This window comes from Prionailurus viverrinus, unplaced genomic scaffold (assembly GCF_022837055.1).
Source record: "Prionailurus viverrinus isolate Anna unplaced genomic scaffold, UM_Priviv_1.0 scaffold_35, whole genome shotgun sequence".
In the NCBI taxonomy this organism is placed as follows: domain Eukaryota; kingdom Metazoa; phylum Chordata; class Mammalia; order Carnivora; family Felidae; genus Prionailurus; species Prionailurus viverrinus.
In genome coordinates, this window is record NW_025927605.1 from 7,079,908 (window position 1) to 7,101,645 (window position 21,738).

Here is a 21,738-nt window from a genome sequence, read left to right on the forward strand (position 1 = left end):
TAACCAAGTGCAAGGCCACGTGAGACAACACAGACTGCACGCCCATGAAGTTGAGCCCGTTCCTGGGATCAAAGGTGCGGGCACCAAATCGTCCCCTAGAAGGACAAATCGTTCTGACTTCACCTCCTTAAAAGACTTCCTTTTTATCAGCTCAGGAACCTTGACTGGCTGGGGCTGGTGACTAGGGAGAAAAGGGGAGAGATTGTAGACGTTCCAGAAAGCCCTATTTCAGCAAAGCTTACATCGTTTGTGTGGGCCAGGCTGTGATCCGTATAGCCTGAAAATTGACAATGGGAAAATTGGCCTTGAGCCCGTCTACTTGGAGGGTCCTCAATGGTATTGGGGAAAGGCGGGCCAAGGGGGTTTAATCTTTTTTTCAATAATCTCTGTGCCCAATGTGGGGCTCAAGCTCACAACCCCGAGATCAAGAGTCGCATGCTCTTCTGAGTGAGCCCGCCAGGCGCCTAGGCGGGGATGAAGGTGTTGTGCATGTGTGTCCTTCACAGCCGGACCCAAATGGCTTCTCCATTCACTCCTTTGGGTAACTGAGTGAGGAGAGCTGTGTGCGCTTCAAGTATCCCAGAACCCCCGGCATCCTTGAGGCCAGAAATTCGTGCCAGTAGGAATTCAAAAAGCAGAGCTGCATCAACATTGGGAGGCAGATTCTTGACTTGGGACCTCACCCTTCTTCCCCCGCCCCGCCTCCAAAGCTCCTCATTCCTGGGCTCTCACTCAGGAAGAACAAGAGGGGCAAAATCTTGGATCACATTCCTGGAGAGGGTAGAGAATGAACCAGCAGAATGAAATGTTACACCCGGAGTCTAGCCAGAACTGATGCTGGACAGGCACACGGCAGCCACCGTGCCCCCCGCCCCCTGCGCAAAGGGCCACCTTGGGCACTAGCCTCCCAGCAAGGAGGGCAGGGCCTACCATTCATCCAAAGAGATTCTTCAAAGGCTCCTGATGCATTTTCAGTGAATTTGGAGCTTTCTTACCAAGGAGTTGCTTGCGGGAACGATCTCTCCCCCTTCCCCCTTTCCCCCTTCCCATCCCCCCTCTGGATCAGGCTCACCACCCTGGCATTGAGCGTGGCAATTTATTAATGTACACTTGAAGGGAAGATGCGTCATTTCTGCAGGTTGACGGAAGAAACATTGCACGCTGGGCACTCTCGCCTCACTTCTTTCTCCGTCAGCAGGATCGATGTGGGCCGGTGAGGGAGGTGGCACAAAGGTGTTTGGGCACAGAGGTGGCTGGGGTGGGAGGAGGTCTGGTCTCAGGGCTCAGAATTCTCCATTCAGGGCTCAGAATTCTCCATTCAGGCCTGGCCCTTTCTCTATCTTTTCTCTTCGAGGTTGAAAGCCAACTGACACAGGCCTGTTGGTGGACTGGGGGCTTTGCGTCCCTGGAAGCTTTGAGTCCTTCGCTGAAACATGCCTCCCTTCACACTGCTCTACCTGGGGGGGGGGGGGGGGGGGGAGTGTTCTGGATGACGATGCCATCTGAGGGACCCGTAGGAATGCCACTGGTGGGGGCAGCTGGGGGTGGCTCCTGGGGCAGCTCCAATACTTCTCATAAGTCACGGTCCTTCAGCACCGGAAGCTAACTGGGAGGGCACAAAAGGCAAGGCTGTTGGCCCAGTGATGTTAATGGGAGGCAGTTGTGAGACCAGGATATCTAGATGAGGAAATAAAACTTTCCGTTGATCCTATGGACGTTGTAGACACTTTAAGAAAAGATAAATCATTTCCTGGGAATACGACGTGGAAAGAGAAACAATGGCAGAGATCCGGTCTCATTCTGGAAAAAAAAAAAAAAAAAGATATATATATATTTCCTTTAACTTTTTTTTTTTTTTTTTTTTTTTTTTTGAGACAGAGAGTGAGCAGGGGAGGGTGAGAGAGAGAGACAGACACAGAATCAGAAACGGGCTCCACGCTCTGAGCTGTCAGCACAGAGCCCGACCCCCACGCGGGGCTCGAACTCACGGATTGTGAGATCATGACCTGAGCCAAAGTCGGACGCTCAGCTGACTGAGCCACCCAGGCGCCCCGCTCTTAATCATCTTAAAATCTACACAAGGGGCTACATATCTCCCAAAAACTCAAGGGTTGACACCTCTGAAGGCCTCGACTCAGTGACCCATCCACCGTGAAAGTGGCTCCGGAGGCAAGATGATGAGATCATAGTGATTTAAGTAGAAACACGGCAGGGCTCCTTTCTTCCCATGGGTCAAGATGGGCTCTACGTTCACAGCAGAGCGGTAGAGAGGAAGAAACACGGGGTTATTTGTCCAGAACCCATCACTTGTGTGAGGTTGGGCGGGTCGTCTAATGCCCCCAAACCTTGATTCTCTTCATCTGCAAGTTGAGGACAAAGTAATGATGTCTTAGTGCCAACCTCGCAGCATGTGACCTGAGGATCACGTGAGATATGGTGCATCGCCTTGACGTGTGGAGGGTATGACACTGACCAAAGAAAGCCCCAGAACTCGGACCTCTGCTCTAGTACGTGTGTCTTTTATCGCTCCAGCCATCCACCTGCCCATCCGACATTCCAGAAATACGTACCTGTGGTGCCCGCCAATCAGCAAGCACGCGAAGGGAATATGGGCGGACCTACCTAGCTCCGCTCACATCCTCTTGGGCCAGCGATCGGGCAGTGAGTGTACGCTTCCCCCGTGGCTTCGGCCAGGCCTCGGATCCAGTCGGGCTGGGGTGGCGACCACCAGCAGATCCTTCAGAGAAACATTGTAGCTCGGACGATGGTGCAGGAGGACAAGGGAGGACACGTGCAGCCGCCTCTTCCTGCCAGAGCTTTGGCCGCCCCAGCAGCACTCCCAGGGCAGGGAGTGGTTTTCTGGAAAGGCAAAGTCATTGGCATCATCAACGTGTGCCGCTGGACTCGGCACACCTCCCACTAGGGTCCCCTGGCCTCAAACCGCCTGAGGTTCCTCAATCCGAATCAGCCACTGCTCCTCTCCTCCAAGTAGTTTCTCTTCCTGTTGCCAGACTGAATGCCCCTCCCCCAATACCCTGTGACTCGGCTGGATGCAGCTCATTTGAATGAGAAGCAGGAAATTGAACAGGGTACTTGTCAAAAGCATTCTATGGGGGGGGGGGGAGGGGGGAGCGGGGCACCTGGGTGGCTCAGTGGGTTGAGCATCCGGCTTCAGCTCTAGGTCATGAGCTCTCGGTTCACGAGTTCGAGTTCGAGCCCCCTCATCGAGCTCCTTGCTGTCAGCCCAGACAGATCCTTGGTCTCCCTCTCTCTCTGCCCCTCCCCCGCTTGCTCTCTCTCTCTCTCTCTCTCTCTCTCTCAAAAATAAATAAGACATTAAAAGGAGAAAAAAAGATCTCAGGGCACTGGGTGGCTCAGTCTTAGGTTAAGCATCAGACTCTTGATTTCAGCTCAGGTCATGATCTCACAGTTCATGGGGGTCTCTCTCTCTCTTCTCTCTCTTCCCCTCCCCCGCTCGCATTCTCCCTCCCTCTCTGTCCCTCTCTCAAAATAAATAAATGAACATTTAAAAGAAAAATTCTTTTTTTTTTTTTTTTGCCTTTTTTTGTGTTTCTGGTAAGACTAGAGACTCCTTAAGGACATGGCTTATGTCTCCACCATCAGGCTGGGGTCTCCCATCTGCCTGAGGGCAGGGGCTGCATCCCCCACCCCAGAATGGCCACTCCTCAAAGATGAGGACTGGTTCCGTTGGTGGCTCCACCCCCTAGGCCCTTGGCACATGCCATTCGTGCTGGCACTCACGTGACTTGTTACTCAGCACCAGCTTTGGGTTGTCCTGAGCTGGGAACAGGGAGAGCTTCTCCCTCAGGGGAACCTTGGTGAATAGCTCAGACATCAGACTCTGCTTCCTCGCGTCACTCTTCCGCGAAGCCCAGCTCTGGTTCAGATTTCCTAAGAAGCTCTGGGAATTTGTCGGCAGAGAAATTTTCGAGATTTTCCCCTGGAGGAGGTGCTGGGAGATGTGGTGCTGCCTGTATTTCAAGGAGACCGTCTTGGGGCTACTGTACTCAGAGCTGGTTTTCACGGTCATGCTAGGCAGAGACTCTGGGGAGTCTGAGTCCTGGGTGGTGGAATCTGGGGAGGTTTCCACTGAGGTTAAGGGCTGGAAGAGAAAATAGCCCAAAATGAGATTGTCGAAGCCTAGGGCTCCTTCCTATGCCTTCTGGATTCCAACAAAGTAAGCCAAGCTCATCAGCAGCAAGAAAGATTAAGTCAAATGGTTTCCTCACCAGGAATTGGTTAAACAAACATTAGAGCAGAGGATCCGGGGGTGGGGGGGGGTGGGGGGTGTCCACAGAACTTTCTTTGTTGTTATTGTTTTTAATACACGAGAGATTTTAAACACTCGAGATTGCTCATCCGAAAAATAGGTATTCAGGGACACTCAGGCACTGCTGATGAGAAGGTAGACTGGTACGGCCATTTTGGTGAACCATCTAGAAACAGTTAGTAAGGTTACAAATGCACTACGACTCAGCATTTCTGCTTCTAGGTATACATACCGAATGAGTTATTAGATAGCTCCTTTTCAAAAAAAGTGTATACGCCAGTGTTCCCAGCAACATTATTCACAATAGCCAAAAGGTGGACATAACCCATTTGTCCACCAACAGAGGAAAGAAGAAACAGAATGTGGCACATGCATCCAATGGAATACTATTCAGCCTTAAAAAGGAAAGAAATTCTGATATATGTTGCAACATGCGTGGACTTTGAAAATGTGATGCTAAGCAAAATAAGTCCAACACAACAGTATAAGTGTTGTATGATTCTTCTTCTCTGAGGTACCTAGAGTGGTCATAGAGGCAGTAAAATAGAGAGGAATGAAATAAGGCAGAAGAAACATTTGAAGAACTAGTAGCCGTAAACTTCTGGAACCTGGTGAAAGACAGCAATTTACAAGACCAATAAGCTCAAGACTCCTAAGTAGAACGAATACGAATAAAATGGCATCCAGATGGGGGCGCCTGGCTGGCTCAGTCAGAAGAGCACGCGACTCTTGATCTCGAGGTTGTGAGTTCAAGCCCCACACTGGGGGTGGAGATTTCTTTAAAAAAAAAAAGAAAAAAAAGAAACTCTTCCAAAAGGAAATGATACCCATAGACATCACAAAGAGCTGAAATCTGGAGATAAAGGGAACAGCCAGAGAAAAATGTATATGCATTATATACAGCAGACAATATTATGGATACCGTTGACTTCTCATTAAAAAAAGAAAAAGAAGATGGGAAGATAATGGAACTTTGTTTTTTAAGTCTTTCCTCTTAATTCTTTTAAATATTATGACTGTTTAAAGCAAAATTTAGGGGCGCTTGGCTGGCTCAGTCAGTGGAGCATGGAACTCTTTTTTTTTTTAATTTGTAAACGTTTATTTATTTAAAAAAATTTTTTTAATGTTTATTTATTTTTGAGACAGAGAGAGAGAAAGCATGAACGGGGAGGGTGGGGTCAGAGAGAGAGGTAGACACAGAATCTGAAACAGGCTCCAGGCTCTGAGCGGTCAGCACAGAGCCCGACGCAGGGCTCAAACTCACGGACCGCGAGATCATGACCTGAGCCAAAGTCGGCTGCTTAACCGACTGAGCCACCCAGGAGCCCCTAAACGTTTATTTTTTAGTGAGAGACACAGAGACACAGAGAATGAGCAGGGGAGGGGTAGTGAGATGGGGAGACACAGAATCTGAAGCAGGCTCCAGGTTCTGAGCTGTCAGCTCAGAGCCCAATGCAGGGCTCGAACTCACAAACCATGAGATCATGACCTGAGGTGAAGTCAGACACTTAACCAACTGAGCCACCCAGGTGATCGGAGCATGGAACTCTTAATCTCAGGGTTGAGTTCAAGCCCCACAGTGGGGGTAGGGATTACTTAAAAATAAAGTTTAGGGGCACCTGGGTGGCTCAGTCAGTTAAGCATCTGACTTCGGCTCAGGTCATGATCTCGCGGTTTGTGAGTTTGAGCCCCGCATCGGGCTCTGTGCTGACAGCTCAGAGCCTGGAGCCTGCTTCGGATTCTGTGTCTCCCTCTCTCTCTGCCCCTCCACTGCTCACGTTGTCTTTCTCTCTCTCTCTCTCTCTCTCTCTCTCTCTCTCAAAAATAAGCAAAAACATAAAAAAAGTAAATAAACATTAAAAAATAATAAAAAATTAATTAAAAAAGTAAAGCTAAAAAAAGCAAAATTTATAACACCGTGTTGTGGGATTTATAATGTACATTAGCACAAAAGAGGGAATAATTTTCCTATATTCAGAATGAAATCCATTACCTCTTAAGTAGATTCTGACAGGCTGGAGATGCATTTTGCAATCCTTAGAACAACCACTAAAAAAATGCAAAAATTATCACTAACTAAATGAATGAATTAAAACTAACAAATATTCAGGGTTTTAATTTTATTTTTTTTTTTTTTTTGGATGTTTCTTTTTGAGAGGGAGAGAGACAGAGCACAAGCTGGGGAGGGGCAGAGTGAGAATGAGACACAGAATCCAAAGCAGCCTCCAGGCTCTGAGCAGTCAGCACAGAACCCGACGCGGGGCTCGAACTCATGAACTGCGAGATCATGACCTGAGCCGAAGTCAGACACTCAACCGACTGAGCCATCCAGGCGTCCCATAAATATTCAGTTTTTTAAAGAAAACCTTTATTTGTTTTAAGTTCATTTGTTTTTGAGAGAGAGAGAAAGCATGATGGAGCAGCAGAGAGAGAGGGGGAGAGAGAGAGAGAGAGAGAGAGAGAGAGAATCCCAAGCAGGCTCCATGCTGTCAGCACAGAGCTTGACACAGGGCTCCAACTCACAAACCATGAGATCATGACCTGAGCCAAAACCAAGAGTAGGATGTCCAACTGACTGAGTCACCCAGGCAGCCCACAAAAATTCAATTTTCGACTAGCCCAAAAGAAGGCAGAAAAGGAGGAACACAAGGAAAAAAGCAAAAACAGAAGAGATGAATAGGAAACAAACAACAAAAATTCAGCTCTAAATTCAATGGTATTAATAGCTGTATTAAATGAAAATGGAGTAAATGCCCTAATTAGAAAGCAGAGGTTATTATACCGGATAAAAAAAAAAATGAGATCCAGGGCGCCTGGGTAGCTCAGTCAGTTAAACGTCTTGACTGCAGCTCAGGTCATGATCTCATGGTCCGTGAGTTCGAGCCCAGCACAGGGCTCTGTACTTACAGCTCAGACCCTGCTTCAGATTCTGTCTCCCTCTCTCTCTCTGCCCCTCCCCCACTCACACTATGTCTCTGTCTCTGGAAAATGAATAAACCTTAAAAAATTTTAAAAAGCAAGATCCACTTACGTCTGCCTATAAGAGATCCTCTTTAAATATAATGAGAAAAAAATGTTGAGAATAAAAAGGTATACCATGCAAATACTAACCATAATCAGCTGAAGTGGTTATATTAATGTCAAACAAAATAGATCCTTACACAAGGAGTATTATCTGGGATAAGGAGGATTTTATCATTTCATGATTGAAAAAAGGGTCAATATACCAAAAAGACAAAATAATTGCAAACGTGTGCCTAATAAAAGAGCACAGAGCCTGACACGGGGCTCGAATCCACGAATGGGGAAATCATGACCTGAGCCGAAGTCAGATGCTTAACCGACTGAGCCACGCAGCCGCCCCACAGGAAAGTCTTTTCTTTTTTTTTTTTTTTTAATTTTTTTTTTCAACGTTTATTTATTTTTGGGACAGAGAGAGACAGAGCATGAACGGGGGAGGGGCAGAGAGAGAGGGAGACACAGAATCGGAAACAGGCTCCAGGCTCTGAGCCATCAGCCCAGAGCCCGACGCGGGGCTCGAACTCACGGACCGCGAGATCGTGACCCGGCTGAAGTCGGACGCTTAACCGACTGCGCCACCCAGGCGCCCTGGAAAGTCTTTTCAATAAACAGTGTTAGAGGGGTGCCTGAGTGGTTCAGTTGGTTAAGCGTCTGACTCTTGATTTCGGCTCAGGTCATGATCTCACGGTCATGAGATCAAGTCCCACATCAGGCTGCACATTGGGCATGGAGGGTGCTTAAGATTCTCTCTCTCCTTCTTCCTCTGTCCCTCCCCTGCCTGCTCTCTTTCTCTCTCTCTCAAAAAAAAAAAAAGTCTTTTAAAAAATTTTTTTAAAATAGTGTTCAAAGTAGCAACACATATGGGAAAAACAAACCCTGGTTCCCATCACCAAGCATACCCCAAAATTAATTTGAAATGGACCATGGACCTATACACAAAGCTAAAGCTATAAAGCTTTCAGGAAAAAACGAAGAGAACATCTTCTATGACCTGGAAGTATATGAAATTTCTTAAATAGGACACAGAAAGCAATAAGAGAAAAATTGATAAACTTCATCAAAATTAAAAATTTTCACTAATCAAAGGCACTAGTAAGAAAAAGAAGCCATGGGGCCCCTGGGGGGCTCAGTCAGCTAAGTGTCCGACTTCGGCTCAGGTTATGATATCGCAGTTCGTGAGTTTGAGCCCCAATTCAGGCTTGTGCTGACAGCTCAGAGCCTGGAGCCTGCTTCGGATTCTGTGTCTCCCTCTCTCTCTGCCCCTCCCCTGCTCGTGCTCTGTCCCTCTCTCTCTCTCAAAAATAAAGATTAAGAAAAAAAAAAACTTAAAAAAAAAGGAAAGAAAAAGAATAAGCAGGTTTCCAGGATATACAAAGAATTCCTACAAGTCAATAAGAAAAAGATAAAAAATCCTAACTTTTAAAAAAGAGGGAAGCAAAAACTTGACAGACTCTTCACAAAGAAAGATAATACGAATGACCAACATGTACCTGACAAAGTCTCAAAACAGTTAACGACCAGGGAACTGCAAATTAAAATTACAAAGTGAAATCACAAATAGCCAGTAGAGTAGCTGAAATTTAAAAAGCAGATAACCCCAAATGTGGACAGAGGGACAAATGGAACTCTCATTCATTGTCAGTGGAAATGTACAAATGATACAATCACTTTAAATAAAGATTTTGGAGTTTCTTATAAAGTTCGACACAGATCTACCCTTTGACCTAGCAAACTTCTTCTAGGTAGTTACCCAAGGGAAATGAAAACATATGTCCACAAAGACTTGTACAGCAATGTTCATAGAAACTTTAATCACAGTAGCAATAAAAAAATAAAAACTGGGAACAACCCACATGTCCATCAACAGGAGAATGATAAACTGCAGTAGATTTGTACAATAGATTATAATTCAGCAATGAAGAACCAACTATTGATAGACCCAACAACATGAATGGATCTCAGATATAATATTCAGCTAAAGAAGACAGACACAGAAGAATATGTACTATTTTATTCCATTTATGTAAGATTCTAGAATAGGCAAAATAGTCCAAGGTCAAAAAAGCCAGGGTCAGGATCCCTTGTTCTTGAATGACGGACACAGGGAAGGGGGGGGAGGGGAGGGGGACAATTGCCAGGAAAAGGGCAGGAGGGAATTTTCTGGAGATGTCAGAAACTTCTACACTGTGACAGGGATAGAGATTACATAGATGTGTTTATTTGTCAGAATCGTACAGTTAAGATTTGAACATTTCAGGGTGGCTGGCTGGCTCAGTCAGAACAGCATGTGACTCTGGATTCAAGTGCAAGCCTCACATTGGGTGGAGAGATTACTTAAGTACATAAACTTTTCAAAAATTTTTGAGCATTTCAATGCACCCAAATTTAACCTTAAAAAAAGAAAAGAGGGGCGCCTGGGTGGCGCAGTCGGTTGAGCGTCCGACTTCAGCCGGGTCACGATCTCGAGGTCCGGGAGTTCGAGCCCTGCGTCAGGCTCTGGGCTGATGGCTCAGAGCCTGGAGCCTGTTTCCGATTCTGTGTCTCCCTCTCTCTCTGCCCCTCCCCCGTTCATGCTCTGTCTCTCTCTGTCCCAAAAGTAAATAAATGTTGAAAAAAAAAATTTTTTTTTAAAGAAAAAAAAAAAGAAAAAAAAAACAGGGCTCAACAAGAAAAAGACTGGGTCATAGAATGAGATAAATAACCCAATCACATTTAAATAAAGTTTAAGTGCATGCATTAAAAAAAAAAAAAGAAATCTCTACTGGGGCATCTGGGTGGCTCAGTGGGTTAAGCATTGACTTCAGCTCAGGTCATGATCTCGCGGTTCACGGGTTCGAGCCCTGCGTCGGGCTCTATGCTGACCGCTCAGAGCCTGGAGCCTGCTTCGGATTCTGTGTCTCCCTCTCTCTTTGTCCCTCACCTGCTCACACTCTGTCTCTCTCTCAAAAATAAACATTAAAAAAATCTCTACTTTGCCAGGAAACACACTAACCAAACATGGTGGATAAGCATAGAGATAAGAGGAAAAAAATAAGTAAATGAAAGGCACAAAGGCTTTGAATGAACCAAGGATTTTTACTGAACCAGCCCTCTGCATATGAAATCCAAAAAAGAAAAAAAAAGACAATAAAATGTTGTTGCCTTATTTTTTGAAAACCTCTTTAGAGTTAAGCAGTACCGCTTTAAGTCTTAATTAATTAATTAGTCATTAATTAATTAATGAGAAGAGAACAGAGGCAGTCTTAAGAAGTCACACGAATATTGAAAAAATAGCTAATGCTTCCAGAGTCCTGTGCACCAGGCACCACTCTAAACCTCTTTTTCCTTTTTTTTTTTTTTAAGTTTATTTTTTTTGAGAGAGAGAACATGCACGCAAGAGCACTCGTGCAAGTTGGCGAGGGACAGAAAGAGAGGGAGGGAAAAGAGAGAATCCCAAGCAGGGACCGTGCGGTCAGCTCAGAGCCCGATGTGGGGCTGGATCCCATGAACCACGAGATCATGACCCGAGCCCAAATCAAGACCCGGACACTTAACTGACTGAGCCACCCAGGTGCCCCTAAACATTTTCGTCAATTCTTTCATTTAACACTCAAAGTAATCCTCTGTAGTTATTATTATTAAATGACCATTTTTCTCAATGAGTAATCTAAGGCTTAGGGAGATAAGAGTGACTAGACAGAAGTCATATAGGAGACTCTAGGATCCAAGTATCCAAACAGAGGCAGCCAGATCCCAATGCATACTCTTTATTCTTATTTTTTTATTGCAGTAAAATAAACACACACACACACACACACACACACACACACACAAGATTTACCATCTTAACCTTTAAAAAATTTTTTTAACGTTTTTTTTAAATTTTTTTTCTTAACGTTTATTTATTTTTGAGACAGAGAGAGACAGAGCATGAACAGGGGAGGGTCAGAGAGAGAGAGGGAGACACAGAATGTGAAACAGGCTCCAGGCTTTGAGCTGTCGGCACAGAGCCTGACGTGGGGCTCGAACTCACGGACCTCGAGATCATGACCTGAGCCGAAGTCGGACGCTCTACCGGCTGAGCCACCCAGGCGCCCCTTTAATGTTTATTTTTGAGAGAGAGACAGAGCATGCACAAGGGAGGGGCGGAGAGAGGGAGACACAGAATCCGAAGCAAGCTCCAGGCTCTGAGCTGTCGGCACAGAGCCCGACGCGGGCCTCGAACTCACAAACCGCGAGATCATGACCTGAGGCGAAGTCAGACGCCCAACCGACAGAGCCACCCAGGCGCCCCTTAAGATTTTACTTTTAAGTGATCTCCCCACCCTACATGGGGCTCGAACTTACAACCCCAAGATCAAGAGTCGCTTGCTCCCCCGACTTAGCCAGCCAGGAACCCCCCCAAGCACTTTTCTGGAAAGTTTTTTTTCAGTGTGTGTCTACGTACGGATGAAATAAAATGGATTTCTACTGTGGGCTATGGTTAGAAACTTGAAAAGCACTTGGACCGAGCTGAGGCCCAACAGCGCTGAAGATTTTCCAATAGTTAGAGTACAGTCGTGACCCAGCGTTTGGTGGGCCTATGATTAACATTTGAAAAGCCCTAGAAGTAAGGGTCCGTTCTCCTAGCAGGTAATGCTATTCCACAACTCGGGCTTCCCAGGTGGGGAAATCGAGGCTTGAGCGGCTCACTCAGAGACAGACAGTGAGGACTCAGGGGTAGAGAAGGCACCAGAAAGCAAGACTCCTCCTACCACCGCCCCCTGAGCTCAGCCCTCTGGGGAGGTAGAGGACTCCACTCACCTCAGTGCTGGTGAATATGTTCACTGCGGAGGCGGACTTGACCTCCTTGATTCTGGAGAGGGGGTTACCGAGCTCCAGCCCCGGGCAGCCGAGAAGGCTCGAGTGCCTCAGGTCAGGTGCAGAGGTGTGCCGCCGTGCAGGGCCGGCCTCTTTTGTGGGGGCCTCCGGGGCGAGGCTGCTGTCTGTCTCATTTGTCTTTGCATCTCTGACACTCAAGAGCAACTCAGGTGTGCAGGACACTAACGTCAATGGCTGGAGATTCTGGGAAGGGAGGAAACCAAACACGGCCCGTGGGAACCCAGCTGTGTCCATTTCCAGATGCATCTGCACCCAGGGTAGGTGCCAAGGAGAAGAGAAGGAAAGCAATTGGTCCCAAAGTGTCTCTAATCCGTGGTTCTAGAGGGCTCATGGATAGTTTCATGGCATCTCTGAGCCACTTAAGACTGCAGTTTGTTTTGTTTTAATTTTCTTTTTAACATTTATTAATTTTTGAGACAGAGAGAGACAGAGCATGAACGGGGGAGGGGCAGAGAGAGAGGGAGACACAGAATCGGAAACAGGCTCCAGGCTCTGAGCGGTCGGCACAGAGCCCGACGCGGGGCTTGAACTCCCGGACCGCGAGATCGTGACCTGAGCCGAAGTTGGCCGCTTAACCGACTGAGCCACCCAGGCGCCCCAAAGACTGCAGTTTTAAAACTGTACCTTTATATATTTTCTGGCAAGAGGTTCCATAGCTTTTATCAGATTCTCAAAGGGCCTACGACCCTAACAAAGTTATAAAAAACATAGGAAAAAAAAAAAAAAAAAAAGATCCTGCTCTAATCTTGCCCCTTCAGGCGAGTGTTGGAGAAAAAGGAGATGGTCCAAAAAGCCAGCGTGAGTCCTTCCACCGAGCCAGAAGAGACAGTGTGGCAGAGAGGGGGAATCCAAAGATTCAGACGGTAGGACAACGGGACAGCTGGCCCACAGGCCGGGGCTGGGCCACACACTCTGAGCAGCGGGCAGGCTGGAAGGACCCAGCTGTGGTCAGTCACCCCATGTAATGGGGAGGGTCCTGCGTCCCTAAGGCTCTTCTCTGCGCCCCACCCCCACCCCCACCCCAGCTGTGCCCCTGGCCTGCTGGAGGCGAGCGTTCCAACCCAAGCTGGAGGTAGGACCTATGAGTACAAGTGGGCCCGGAGCCCGCGGCCTACATGGGGACCGTGCCTGGCCTCCTGGCTGCTTTCACTCCCACTGGAGGGCTGGTGAGCGTCTGAAGGACGCCGGGCTCCTTGTGACTTCCAGGCTCCCCCCCGCCTCCTGGGGCCCAGCCCTCCGTGCAGTTCAGTGCGTCAGGGCTCTGAGCAGGGGCCTCCTCAGCAGCCCCCCACGGACCGGCCCCAGCCGAGGAAGGGCGCTGGGCACACGGGCGCCCCTCCCCGCCGGGTTTACTTGTCTGGAGACGGGGGCCGTGGCCTTGTGTTCCTGCTGTGGTTTCTGTGGCCAGCTCCTCACGGTCTTGCCCCTCGCTCGCTCGCCGGCCGACTCCCCCTGCGTCTCTGCCTTCTTCTCTTTCGTTTGGAAGGATTTTTTCTCCTGTTTGAGTCTCAGCTCCTGGATCAGCTGCCTGTCCGTGAGGAACAGCGAGCGTCAGGGAGGTGAGGGGTGGGCTGCAAATGCGGGCTATTGTCCCCCGAGGGGGGGCGATGAGACTCGGCAAAGTAGGGCAATGCTCCACATGTCCTTCCCCCAGCGTGTCCGGCCTGCATCCATGACATTGCAGGGCACAGAGCAGGAGGCGGGGGGGGGGGGGGGGGGGGGGGGGGGGGGGGGAGGGGGGGGAGGCATTCCTCCCACCAGACCATTCCCAGCCTGGGGAACGGCATCCAGGGAGACACGCAAAGCAAGTGGCTCTACGAGGCTCCACCCCCTTGTCTCTGTCTCCACTTCCCAGCGGGCCACGCGTGGCAGGTGCCGGGAAGAGGGTCGGGGTAGGCGGCCAAACCAAGGGGCCCCCCGTGTTGGACCACTACACCTCTCTGGCCAATGACGTAGTGGGACTAACTCGGTCACCCGGGTCAGGAGACAGAGATTCCGATTTCTTTTTTGCCATCACCTGCTATGTGACCCCTTCTGGGCTCTGATCTCCCCTTCCATAAAATGAGTGATGGGTAGGGATTAGACGGGACAGGATGAGTCCCTTCCAGCTCTTAGGTTTCCTACCTGTGGGGATTCAGGAGTTCTGAGGGACTGGGGTTTCTGGAGAGGGGTGAGGGTGCCTCTCTCAGGGACGAGTTTCTAGAAACAGCCACATATCCACTTAACGCCCCACACCGGGGTATCTTAGCATTCCTGGTCCTTGTGAGACCAAAGCAAATATATCCCTGGCAACTCCCAGGTTGGGGACTGAAGCTCAAAGACCCTTCTCGTGGGGCGCCTGGGTGGCTAAGTCAGTTAAGCGTCCAACTCTTGATTCCGGCTCAGGTCGTGATCTCATGTGTGGACAGCGCCGAGCCTGCTTGGGATTCTCTCTCCTTCTCTCTCTGCCCCTCCTCCACTTGCCCTCTTACTCTCTCTCAAAAATAGATAAACTTTATAAAAAAAAAGGGGGGGGGGCTCCTGGGTGGCTCAGTCGGTTAAGCGTCCGACTTCAGCCAGGTCACGATCTCGCGGTCCGTGAGTTCGAGCCCCGCATCGGGCTCTGGGCTGATGATGGCCCAGAGCCTGGAGCCTGCCTCCGGTTCTGTGTCTCCCTCTCTCTCTGCCCCTCCCCCGTTCATGCTCTGTCTCTCTCTGTCCCAAAAATAAATAAACGTTGAAAAAAAAAAATTAAAAAAAAAAAAAGGGGGGGGGCTCCTGGGTGGCTCAGTCGGTTAAGTGTCCGACTTCAGCTCAGGTCATGATCTCACAGTCTGTGGGTTCGAGCCCCACATCGGGCTCTGCGCTGACAGCTCAGAGCCTGGAGCCTACTTTGGACTCTGTGGCTCCCTCTCTCTCTCTGCCCCTCCCCTGCTCACGCTGTCTCTCTCTCTCTCTCAAAAATAAATAAACATTAAAGAATTAAAAAAGTAAATAAATAAAAGACCCTCCTCGCTGTGCCGGGCCAGTCACCCTAAAGGTCAAGTATAATGTCCCCCCCTCCCCCCCCCCCCCCCGACACCCACCCACCTCACCCAGAGCCTTCCTACCGGGCATACACCTCCCGAGCCCTGGAGGCAACAGTATTCTGGAAGAGAGAGTTGTTTCCCTGGAAAAACTTCTCATACTTCTCCGCATTCAGAGTAGGATAAATCAGGCGGAACCCTCCACAGTTTTCCTTCTCGTACTTCTCAGTTTTCTCTAACCACACAGCCTGGAAACCCTTGACCTCCTCGATCCTGTTGGGGAACAGAATGCAAGGCTGCTGTAGATTTTCTAGGAAGGGACGTGCCAAGCTGCATGTCACCTGGGGCCAGGCGGAGGCCTCGCACACAACGGCGGTCAACCCGTATTTGCTAAATAAATGTGCGGGACTGATTCTAGCCCTCTCGGGACAGCCGTTGTCATGAGGCACTAAACGCTGGTTGGGACAGTCTTTCCGGCTGCTCACCAAGGTCTCTCGTCATACAAGATCCCAGTTTCCCCTTGGCTCAGGTGGGAGGAGGCGGACTGTGGCCACCTCCCCCTTTGCAGCCCTGATTTCCCTCCTCTGGAGAGGTTGCTAAATGTGAGGGCTTCTTTGGCTGAGCTTTTATGAGCTGCGATGATCTCATTCTCCCTCACAGCCCCTCGGGGAGCTGGAGGTCAGAGAGGGAGGAATGATGAGTCCCTTTTACAGCAGGGAAACCGAGAGCACGGAGCTTATCCGGGGGCCAAGCCATGACCAAGAGGATGATTCAGGAGAGAGCCCCGGCTCCTCCCTAACGGAGGCTGCCTCCTCCTGGAGAAGTTGAGACAGAGCCGGCTCAGTGGAAGGCAGCCAGGAGGAGTCCCAAGCGGCAGACTCCCTGGGTTCTTGGCTCCAGACCTGTCACTTCCCGGCGGGGCGACCTCGTGCAACTCAGTTTCCCTCCCAGACGCTTGGTCTCCTTAGCTCCAACGACAGGACCATATAACACCCCCCGCTACCCACCTGTCTTCACAGGGAAGACGGGGCACCCGCAAAAGTGCCCTGAGAAACACAGTGCTGTCACAAAGTAGATGCTATTGCCTCTGCGTCAGAAGCCCACCCCCCACCCCCCAAGGGTTGGTTCTGCTCATGGGAGGAGAGGGGCTTCAGGGGGATCTGAAAAGCCACAAAGGCATTTCTTCCACCAAGTTCAGACTCTTCAGACACGAGAATCGCTCCGCAGAATGAAGTCCCCTGTTTATTTATTTTTTTAATTAATTTTTTTTTAACGTTTATTTATTTTTGAGACAGAGAGAGACAGAGCATGAACGGGGGAGGGGCAGAAAGAAAGGGAGACAGAACCGGAAGCAGGTTCAAGGCTCCGAGCCATCAGCCCAGAGCCCGACGCGGGGCTCGAACTCCCGGTCCGTGAGATCGTGACCTGAGCTGAAGTCGGACGCTCAACCGACTGAGCCACCCAGGCGCCCCTGAAGGCCCCTGTTTAAAGGCAGGTGCTGCCACTTGGGGAGCAGGGGGTGCTCGCTCCTGCCAACAGGTAACATGGGGTAGGACAGACCAATGGGTCTTTCAGCAAAAATGAAGGAATGGTTTTAATTTGGGGATTGGTGATCCCTGAATCTTCATCTTATATTTAATGAACTCATACCCAGGATATAGTTCTGTCTATAATTAAATCTCCTATTTAAAATTTTTTTTTAACATTTATTTATTTTTGAGAGACAGAGAGAGACAGAGCGTGAGCAGGGGAGAGGCAGAGAGAGAGGGAGGCACAGAATCCGAAGCAGGCTCCGGGCTCCGAGCTGTCAGCACAGGGCCGGACGCGGGACTCGAACTCACAAACTGTGAGATCATGACCTGAGCCAAAGTCGGGCGCCTGACCGACTGAGCCACCCAGGTGCCCCAAACTCTTATTTTAAAGTACAAAAAAAAAAAAAAAAAAAAAAAAAGAATGCTCACAGTAAAACTGTTCAAAAGGCCCCTTTCTGCACATATAAGCTAATTTTCCAAATAGGATTATCATTTGTTAGAATTGACTTCCCTCCCCACCAACTCGGGACAAGATTCTTTTTTTAAATGCAATTACTTGCTTTAATTGAGGTATCATTGACATATACCACCCTGTTCGTTTCTCAGGTGTACAACACAATTCAATATTGTTATATATCATGAAACGATCCCCACGATAAGTCTACTTAACATTTATCACCATACAGTTAACAAAAATGTTTTTCTTGTGATGAGAACATTTAAGATCTACTCTCTTAGCAACTTTCTTTATTTTTTTAACTTAAAAAAATGTTTATTTATTTTTGTGTATTTGTTTATTTTATTTATTTTTGACAGACAGAGCATGAGCAGGGGAGGGGCAGAGAGAGAGAGAGAGGGAAACACAGACTCGGAAGCAGGCTCCAGGCTCTGAGCTGTCAGCACAGAGCCCGACGTGGGGCTTGAACTCACGAACCGTGAGATCACGACCTGAGCCGAAGTCGGATGCTTAACCGACTGAGCCACCCAGGAGCTACTCTGTGCAATTTTCAAACATGCAATACAGTCTTACTAATTATAGTCGCCATGCCCTACATCATATCCCCATGACTTATTTATTTGATAAATGGAAGTTTGTAGCTTTTAACCCCCTTCACTCATTTTGCCTGCCCCCAGCAGGCAAGACTCCTCACGGTCTCTAACACACCCTATCGTGCCAGGCACTGTGATGAACCTTTATCTCATTTCATTCCACTTAGGTATCACTGGCTCCATTTCACAGAAAGAACACTGAGGCTCAGAGAAGTGACAGGAAGGCCACATAACCAGTAGGCTGTCGAAGACCAGGCCAGGCCAGTGTTACTGGGAGCAGGGAAGTCACAGACAGTGGGGTCTCCAGGGTCTCGGGGCACCTCTGTACCTGGTCTGCCGAGAACGACATTTTTGCAGGAACCGCCCCCGTTGTCTCTCCTCCTCCAAGACTTTCTTTTTGTCACAGCTTCCCAGGTTGATCAGGACCAAAGTGTCATATAGCAGACTGTCTTTCACCTCTTTATCCAGCCAGGAGTCGGTGGAGAAGCTCGGAGAGTGGTTGACCTGTGAGGGCACCGGGGGGAGGGGGAGGGCTGGGCTGTCCAGAGCGGAGGCAGGGAGTGAGGCCAAAATGCCACCTCCAGGGAGCAGCCTCAGCCCAGCTTGGGGCCCTGGCTACCAGGTGAGGGGGGAGAGACAGGGAGGGGGAGTCCGCACGGCAGCCAGAGTGAGAAAAGGAGGAAGGAGAATATCCTCTGGTTTAACCAGCGTATATTTCAGCCCTTTCCTCTTTTTTTTTTTTCTTTTATGATTTTTTAGAAGTTTATTTATTCTGACGGGGGAGGGGAGGGACAGAGAGAGGAGAGAGAATCCCAAGCAGGCTCCTCACTGACTGTGCCTAGCCCGGTGCAGGGCTCCATCCCCCGAGCCCCGACCACAAGATCGCAACCTGAGCAGAAGTCTGACGCTGAGCTGACTGAGCCACCCAGGCGCCCGTCCCATCAGGCCTTTCCTCTCGAGAAGCATCAGGGGTGCCCCGTCTTTGGTCTCCCCTCCCCCTGGTGTGCGTGCTCTCTCAGGTACATGCCATCCCATAGGACAGATGGAAGGGTCTGGCTGGGAGACCAGCCAGAGGGTCTGGCTGACCCAGACCCAGTCCAAAAGGTCAGGCTGGGAGGTGGGGAAGAAATCAGAGCGATGCATTCGGGACCCTGAGCAGGACTGAGGGGGAGAGAACTCATTCCTGCTCGCGGAAAAGTCCGTCCTGTTTAGACGCCCTACGTAACGTGCTGCGGGGCACCCTGCCATGGGTCTGGGGGAGACAGGAAACTCGTTGAGCGGCTCTCCACCCACTCCCGCGGCCACAGACACCAGCCCACTCTCTGTTGGTGCTTGGAACCGAGTGGCCCAAGCCCCCGACAGCCAGGCCCGGCAGCTCCGGTCTGATCTCGGATATCATCACCCAGTTCTGATGAACCACACCCCCTCTCTGGGAGATGATTCTATTACAAAAGACAAAGCTGTCTTTGGAGGCTTTCTGCGCCTGAGATCAACGGTTTCCCCACCCCCGCTCTGGGTGGACTTCAAGAAGACACAAGGAATTCGCTAATCCCTGGCCGTCTACCCCCTCTGGTGGCCACTTCTCAGCCCCGGGCAGCAAGCCCCGGGCAGATGAACTGGCTTGGCCGGGAGCTTGATTGCGAGGATCTGGCTGAGCCGGGGGGGATGAAGGCATGAGCCTGACCCCCGCCGACCCCAGTAAGAGCGGCCAGTGTTCGCCCCTCGCCCCAACCCCTCTACCTCCAGCAGCCAGGGCTTGAGTTTGTGGTCCAGCAAAATGTCAAAGCCCAGGATTTCAAAGCAGGCGCTGTTGAGTGTGTGGTTGGGGAAGCAGGTGTGGTAGTTATGCTTGATGATGGGGTGGGCGGAGATGATCGTCTTGATGATGACGTCCTCGATATCTCTCCAGACCTGCTCCGTGTTGTAGCCGTGGCTCTCCATGTACACGCTGAAGGTGGAGAGCTTCCTGGAAGGAAACCACAGGCCGTGAGGCAAAAGCGGCCCCCCTCTGGTCAGCTAAGGCCATCTCACGCTGGCACCGAGAAACTTCTGGAGAGGTCCCGGGAGTTAACGGGGATGGACGCCCGGGGTGCAGGGCGACAACAGGGTTGTGTCAGCTCAGAAGGGGCCTGCAGGAGATATAGGGCCACAGTCCTCAAGCCTCTGCGGCCCTGAAGTGGGTGCAAGTAAAGTGACACATAAGACCTGGCTTGGGCACTTTCACTGTGACCCAGAAAACACCCGTGAGGCCGGGGCAGGGACAAGGTATTCTGGGTGGAAAGCTTAATGGGTGCAAAAAAAAAAAAAAAAAGAAACCACCCAACATCCTACATTATGGTTTGGCTTTGATGGCAAATGGTTTCTCAGCCTTTGGTGTTCATTAGAAACACGTAGGGAGCCTTCTAAGAACACCAATACTTGGGTCCCACGCCAGCCATCTGAGGGGCTTCTGGGGACACTAGATTCACAGAAACTTTGCTTTAGGACTATCCACAGGGAAAAGGCAGCCCCAGGGCACCGCCACAGAGAGGGTTACCGACTGTCCCAGGCAAACTAGGACAGTCCTGATTTTAGAACTGAGAGTCTCACATCCCAGAAAACCCCTCAGTCACCCGCTGGTCACCCTATTACACAGATCAGAGGACGTTTACCCCGTGTGGAGAGGTTCGTGAGGAAACGTCTGAAGGGGTGCTCTGGTCAGCTCTGAACTGGGCAGTCCAGAGAAAGGGCACAGCTGACAGGTCTAAGAGGCGGCGGTGGGGACACACAGCCACCCGCTCACATGCACACGCATGCGCACACAGAGGGGAAGTGGGAATGTGTGAGGGAGAGACACAGGGGTGGGAAGAGCAGAGGGGAAGACAAGACAAGAGACAGGGGCCTACAAGGCAGTGCAAAGAGCTCACGGGACTCCAGCCAATGGGGCCAAAAAGGAGGAAGCGGGGCAGTCAGTCAACGCACATTTGCCGAGGGTCTGCTGAACATGCGAAACTCACGATCCCGCAGCCATGGGAAGCTAAGGACCATTTGGGGAGTCAACCCACATATGAAACGACCAACCAAGGATGCATTCATGTAAAGACAGATTAGCAAAGGCCACTGAACACAGAAGCCCACCTCCCCCCCGCCCCCGCCATTGTCAGGGTATAAAGTGTTGCCCATAAATGAATTTTCCAGATCGCTTGAAGCCAATCCATTCAAGTGTAAAAAAAAAAAAAAAAAATGTATTTAATTTGCCTAATTGGGAAATAAATCTTCCCCAAATAGATTATACACTTCTTATAACAGACGTTGCAAATCATGGCGTAACCTCTTCTTGATGACTCAGGCACATCACAATGAATATCCATTATCGTGTAATTTCATAATGCCCAGTGGTTAGCCAATTCAATTTAACACACCAGCTATGTGCCAGGCACCTCGAAAGATGAAGAGGGCCTGGTCTCTGCCCCCCCCCACCCCGAGCCCTGCCAGGTTTCCCATTGTTCTGTCTTCCCCTCCACTGTTCCTGCTGAGTGTGCACCTGGTGGGGGACTTACCGGAGGTGCAGTTGGCCTCAAGCTGGGGACAGGGGAATTGGGGGCGGGTAAGGCAGTCAGCGTCAGAAGCAGATCACCTCCGAAGGCGGGGAAGAGGAAGAAGAGCGAAGGACAAAGGAGGGACAGAAGGAAAGAAGGACTCTGCCTGGCAACATGGGAGGTGCCCAGAAGGCCAGGGCATCGCTCTAACCCTCAGGGAACTTAAGTACAAGCAAGGACACAAGACAGACATGTGCACCAAACCCAGAGCAGTTACGGACTATGGCTGACGTTGACCAGAGGTTGGTGGGGGTCCAGAAACGGGAAGGTGGGTGGCTTGACTCAGATCCCATAGCACTGACAGTTGTGGGGCCTCCTCAGAGATGGAACCCAATCCTCTCATCTGATTAAATGAGGAAACAGAGGCCCATAGAGACGACTGGTTTCACAGTGGTTATATG

The 21,738-nt window shown here is 49.9% G+C and overlaps 1 protein-coding gene across 6 annotated transcripts in view; it reads right to left on the reverse strand.

The window, feature by feature from the left end:
• Positions 1-1,082: 1,082 nt before the first annotated feature.
• TTLL6 (tubulin tyrosine ligase like 6) overlaps positions 1,083-21,738 on the reverse strand; it is a 38,887-nt gene continuing 18,231 nt past the window's right edge. For 4 of the 6 annotated variants that reach the window (XM_047845932.1, XM_047845936.1, XM_047845935.1 and 1 more), the window contains 8 exons: positions 19,500-19,725; positions 18,088-18,263; positions 15,262-15,450; positions 13,526-13,700; positions 12,095-12,355; positions 3,763-4,123; positions 2,623-2,859; positions 1,083-1,800 (listed from right to left, as the gene is read on the reverse strand). In XM_047845932.1, the coding sequence (XP_047701888.1) occupies positions 2,633-2,859; positions 3,763-4,123; positions 12,095-12,355; positions 13,526-13,700; positions 15,262-15,450; positions 18,088-18,263; positions 19,500-19,725 (1,615 nt within the window). In that variant the 3' untranslated portion in view covers positions 1,083-1,800; positions 2,623-2,632. The remainder of the gene's footprint in view (positions 1,801-2,622; positions 2,860-3,762; positions 4,124-12,094; positions 12,356-13,525; positions 13,701-15,261; positions 15,451-18,087; positions 18,264-19,499; positions 19,726-21,738) is intronic. The other 2 variants (XR_007149451.1, XM_047845933.1) reach the window with 2 other exon arrangements.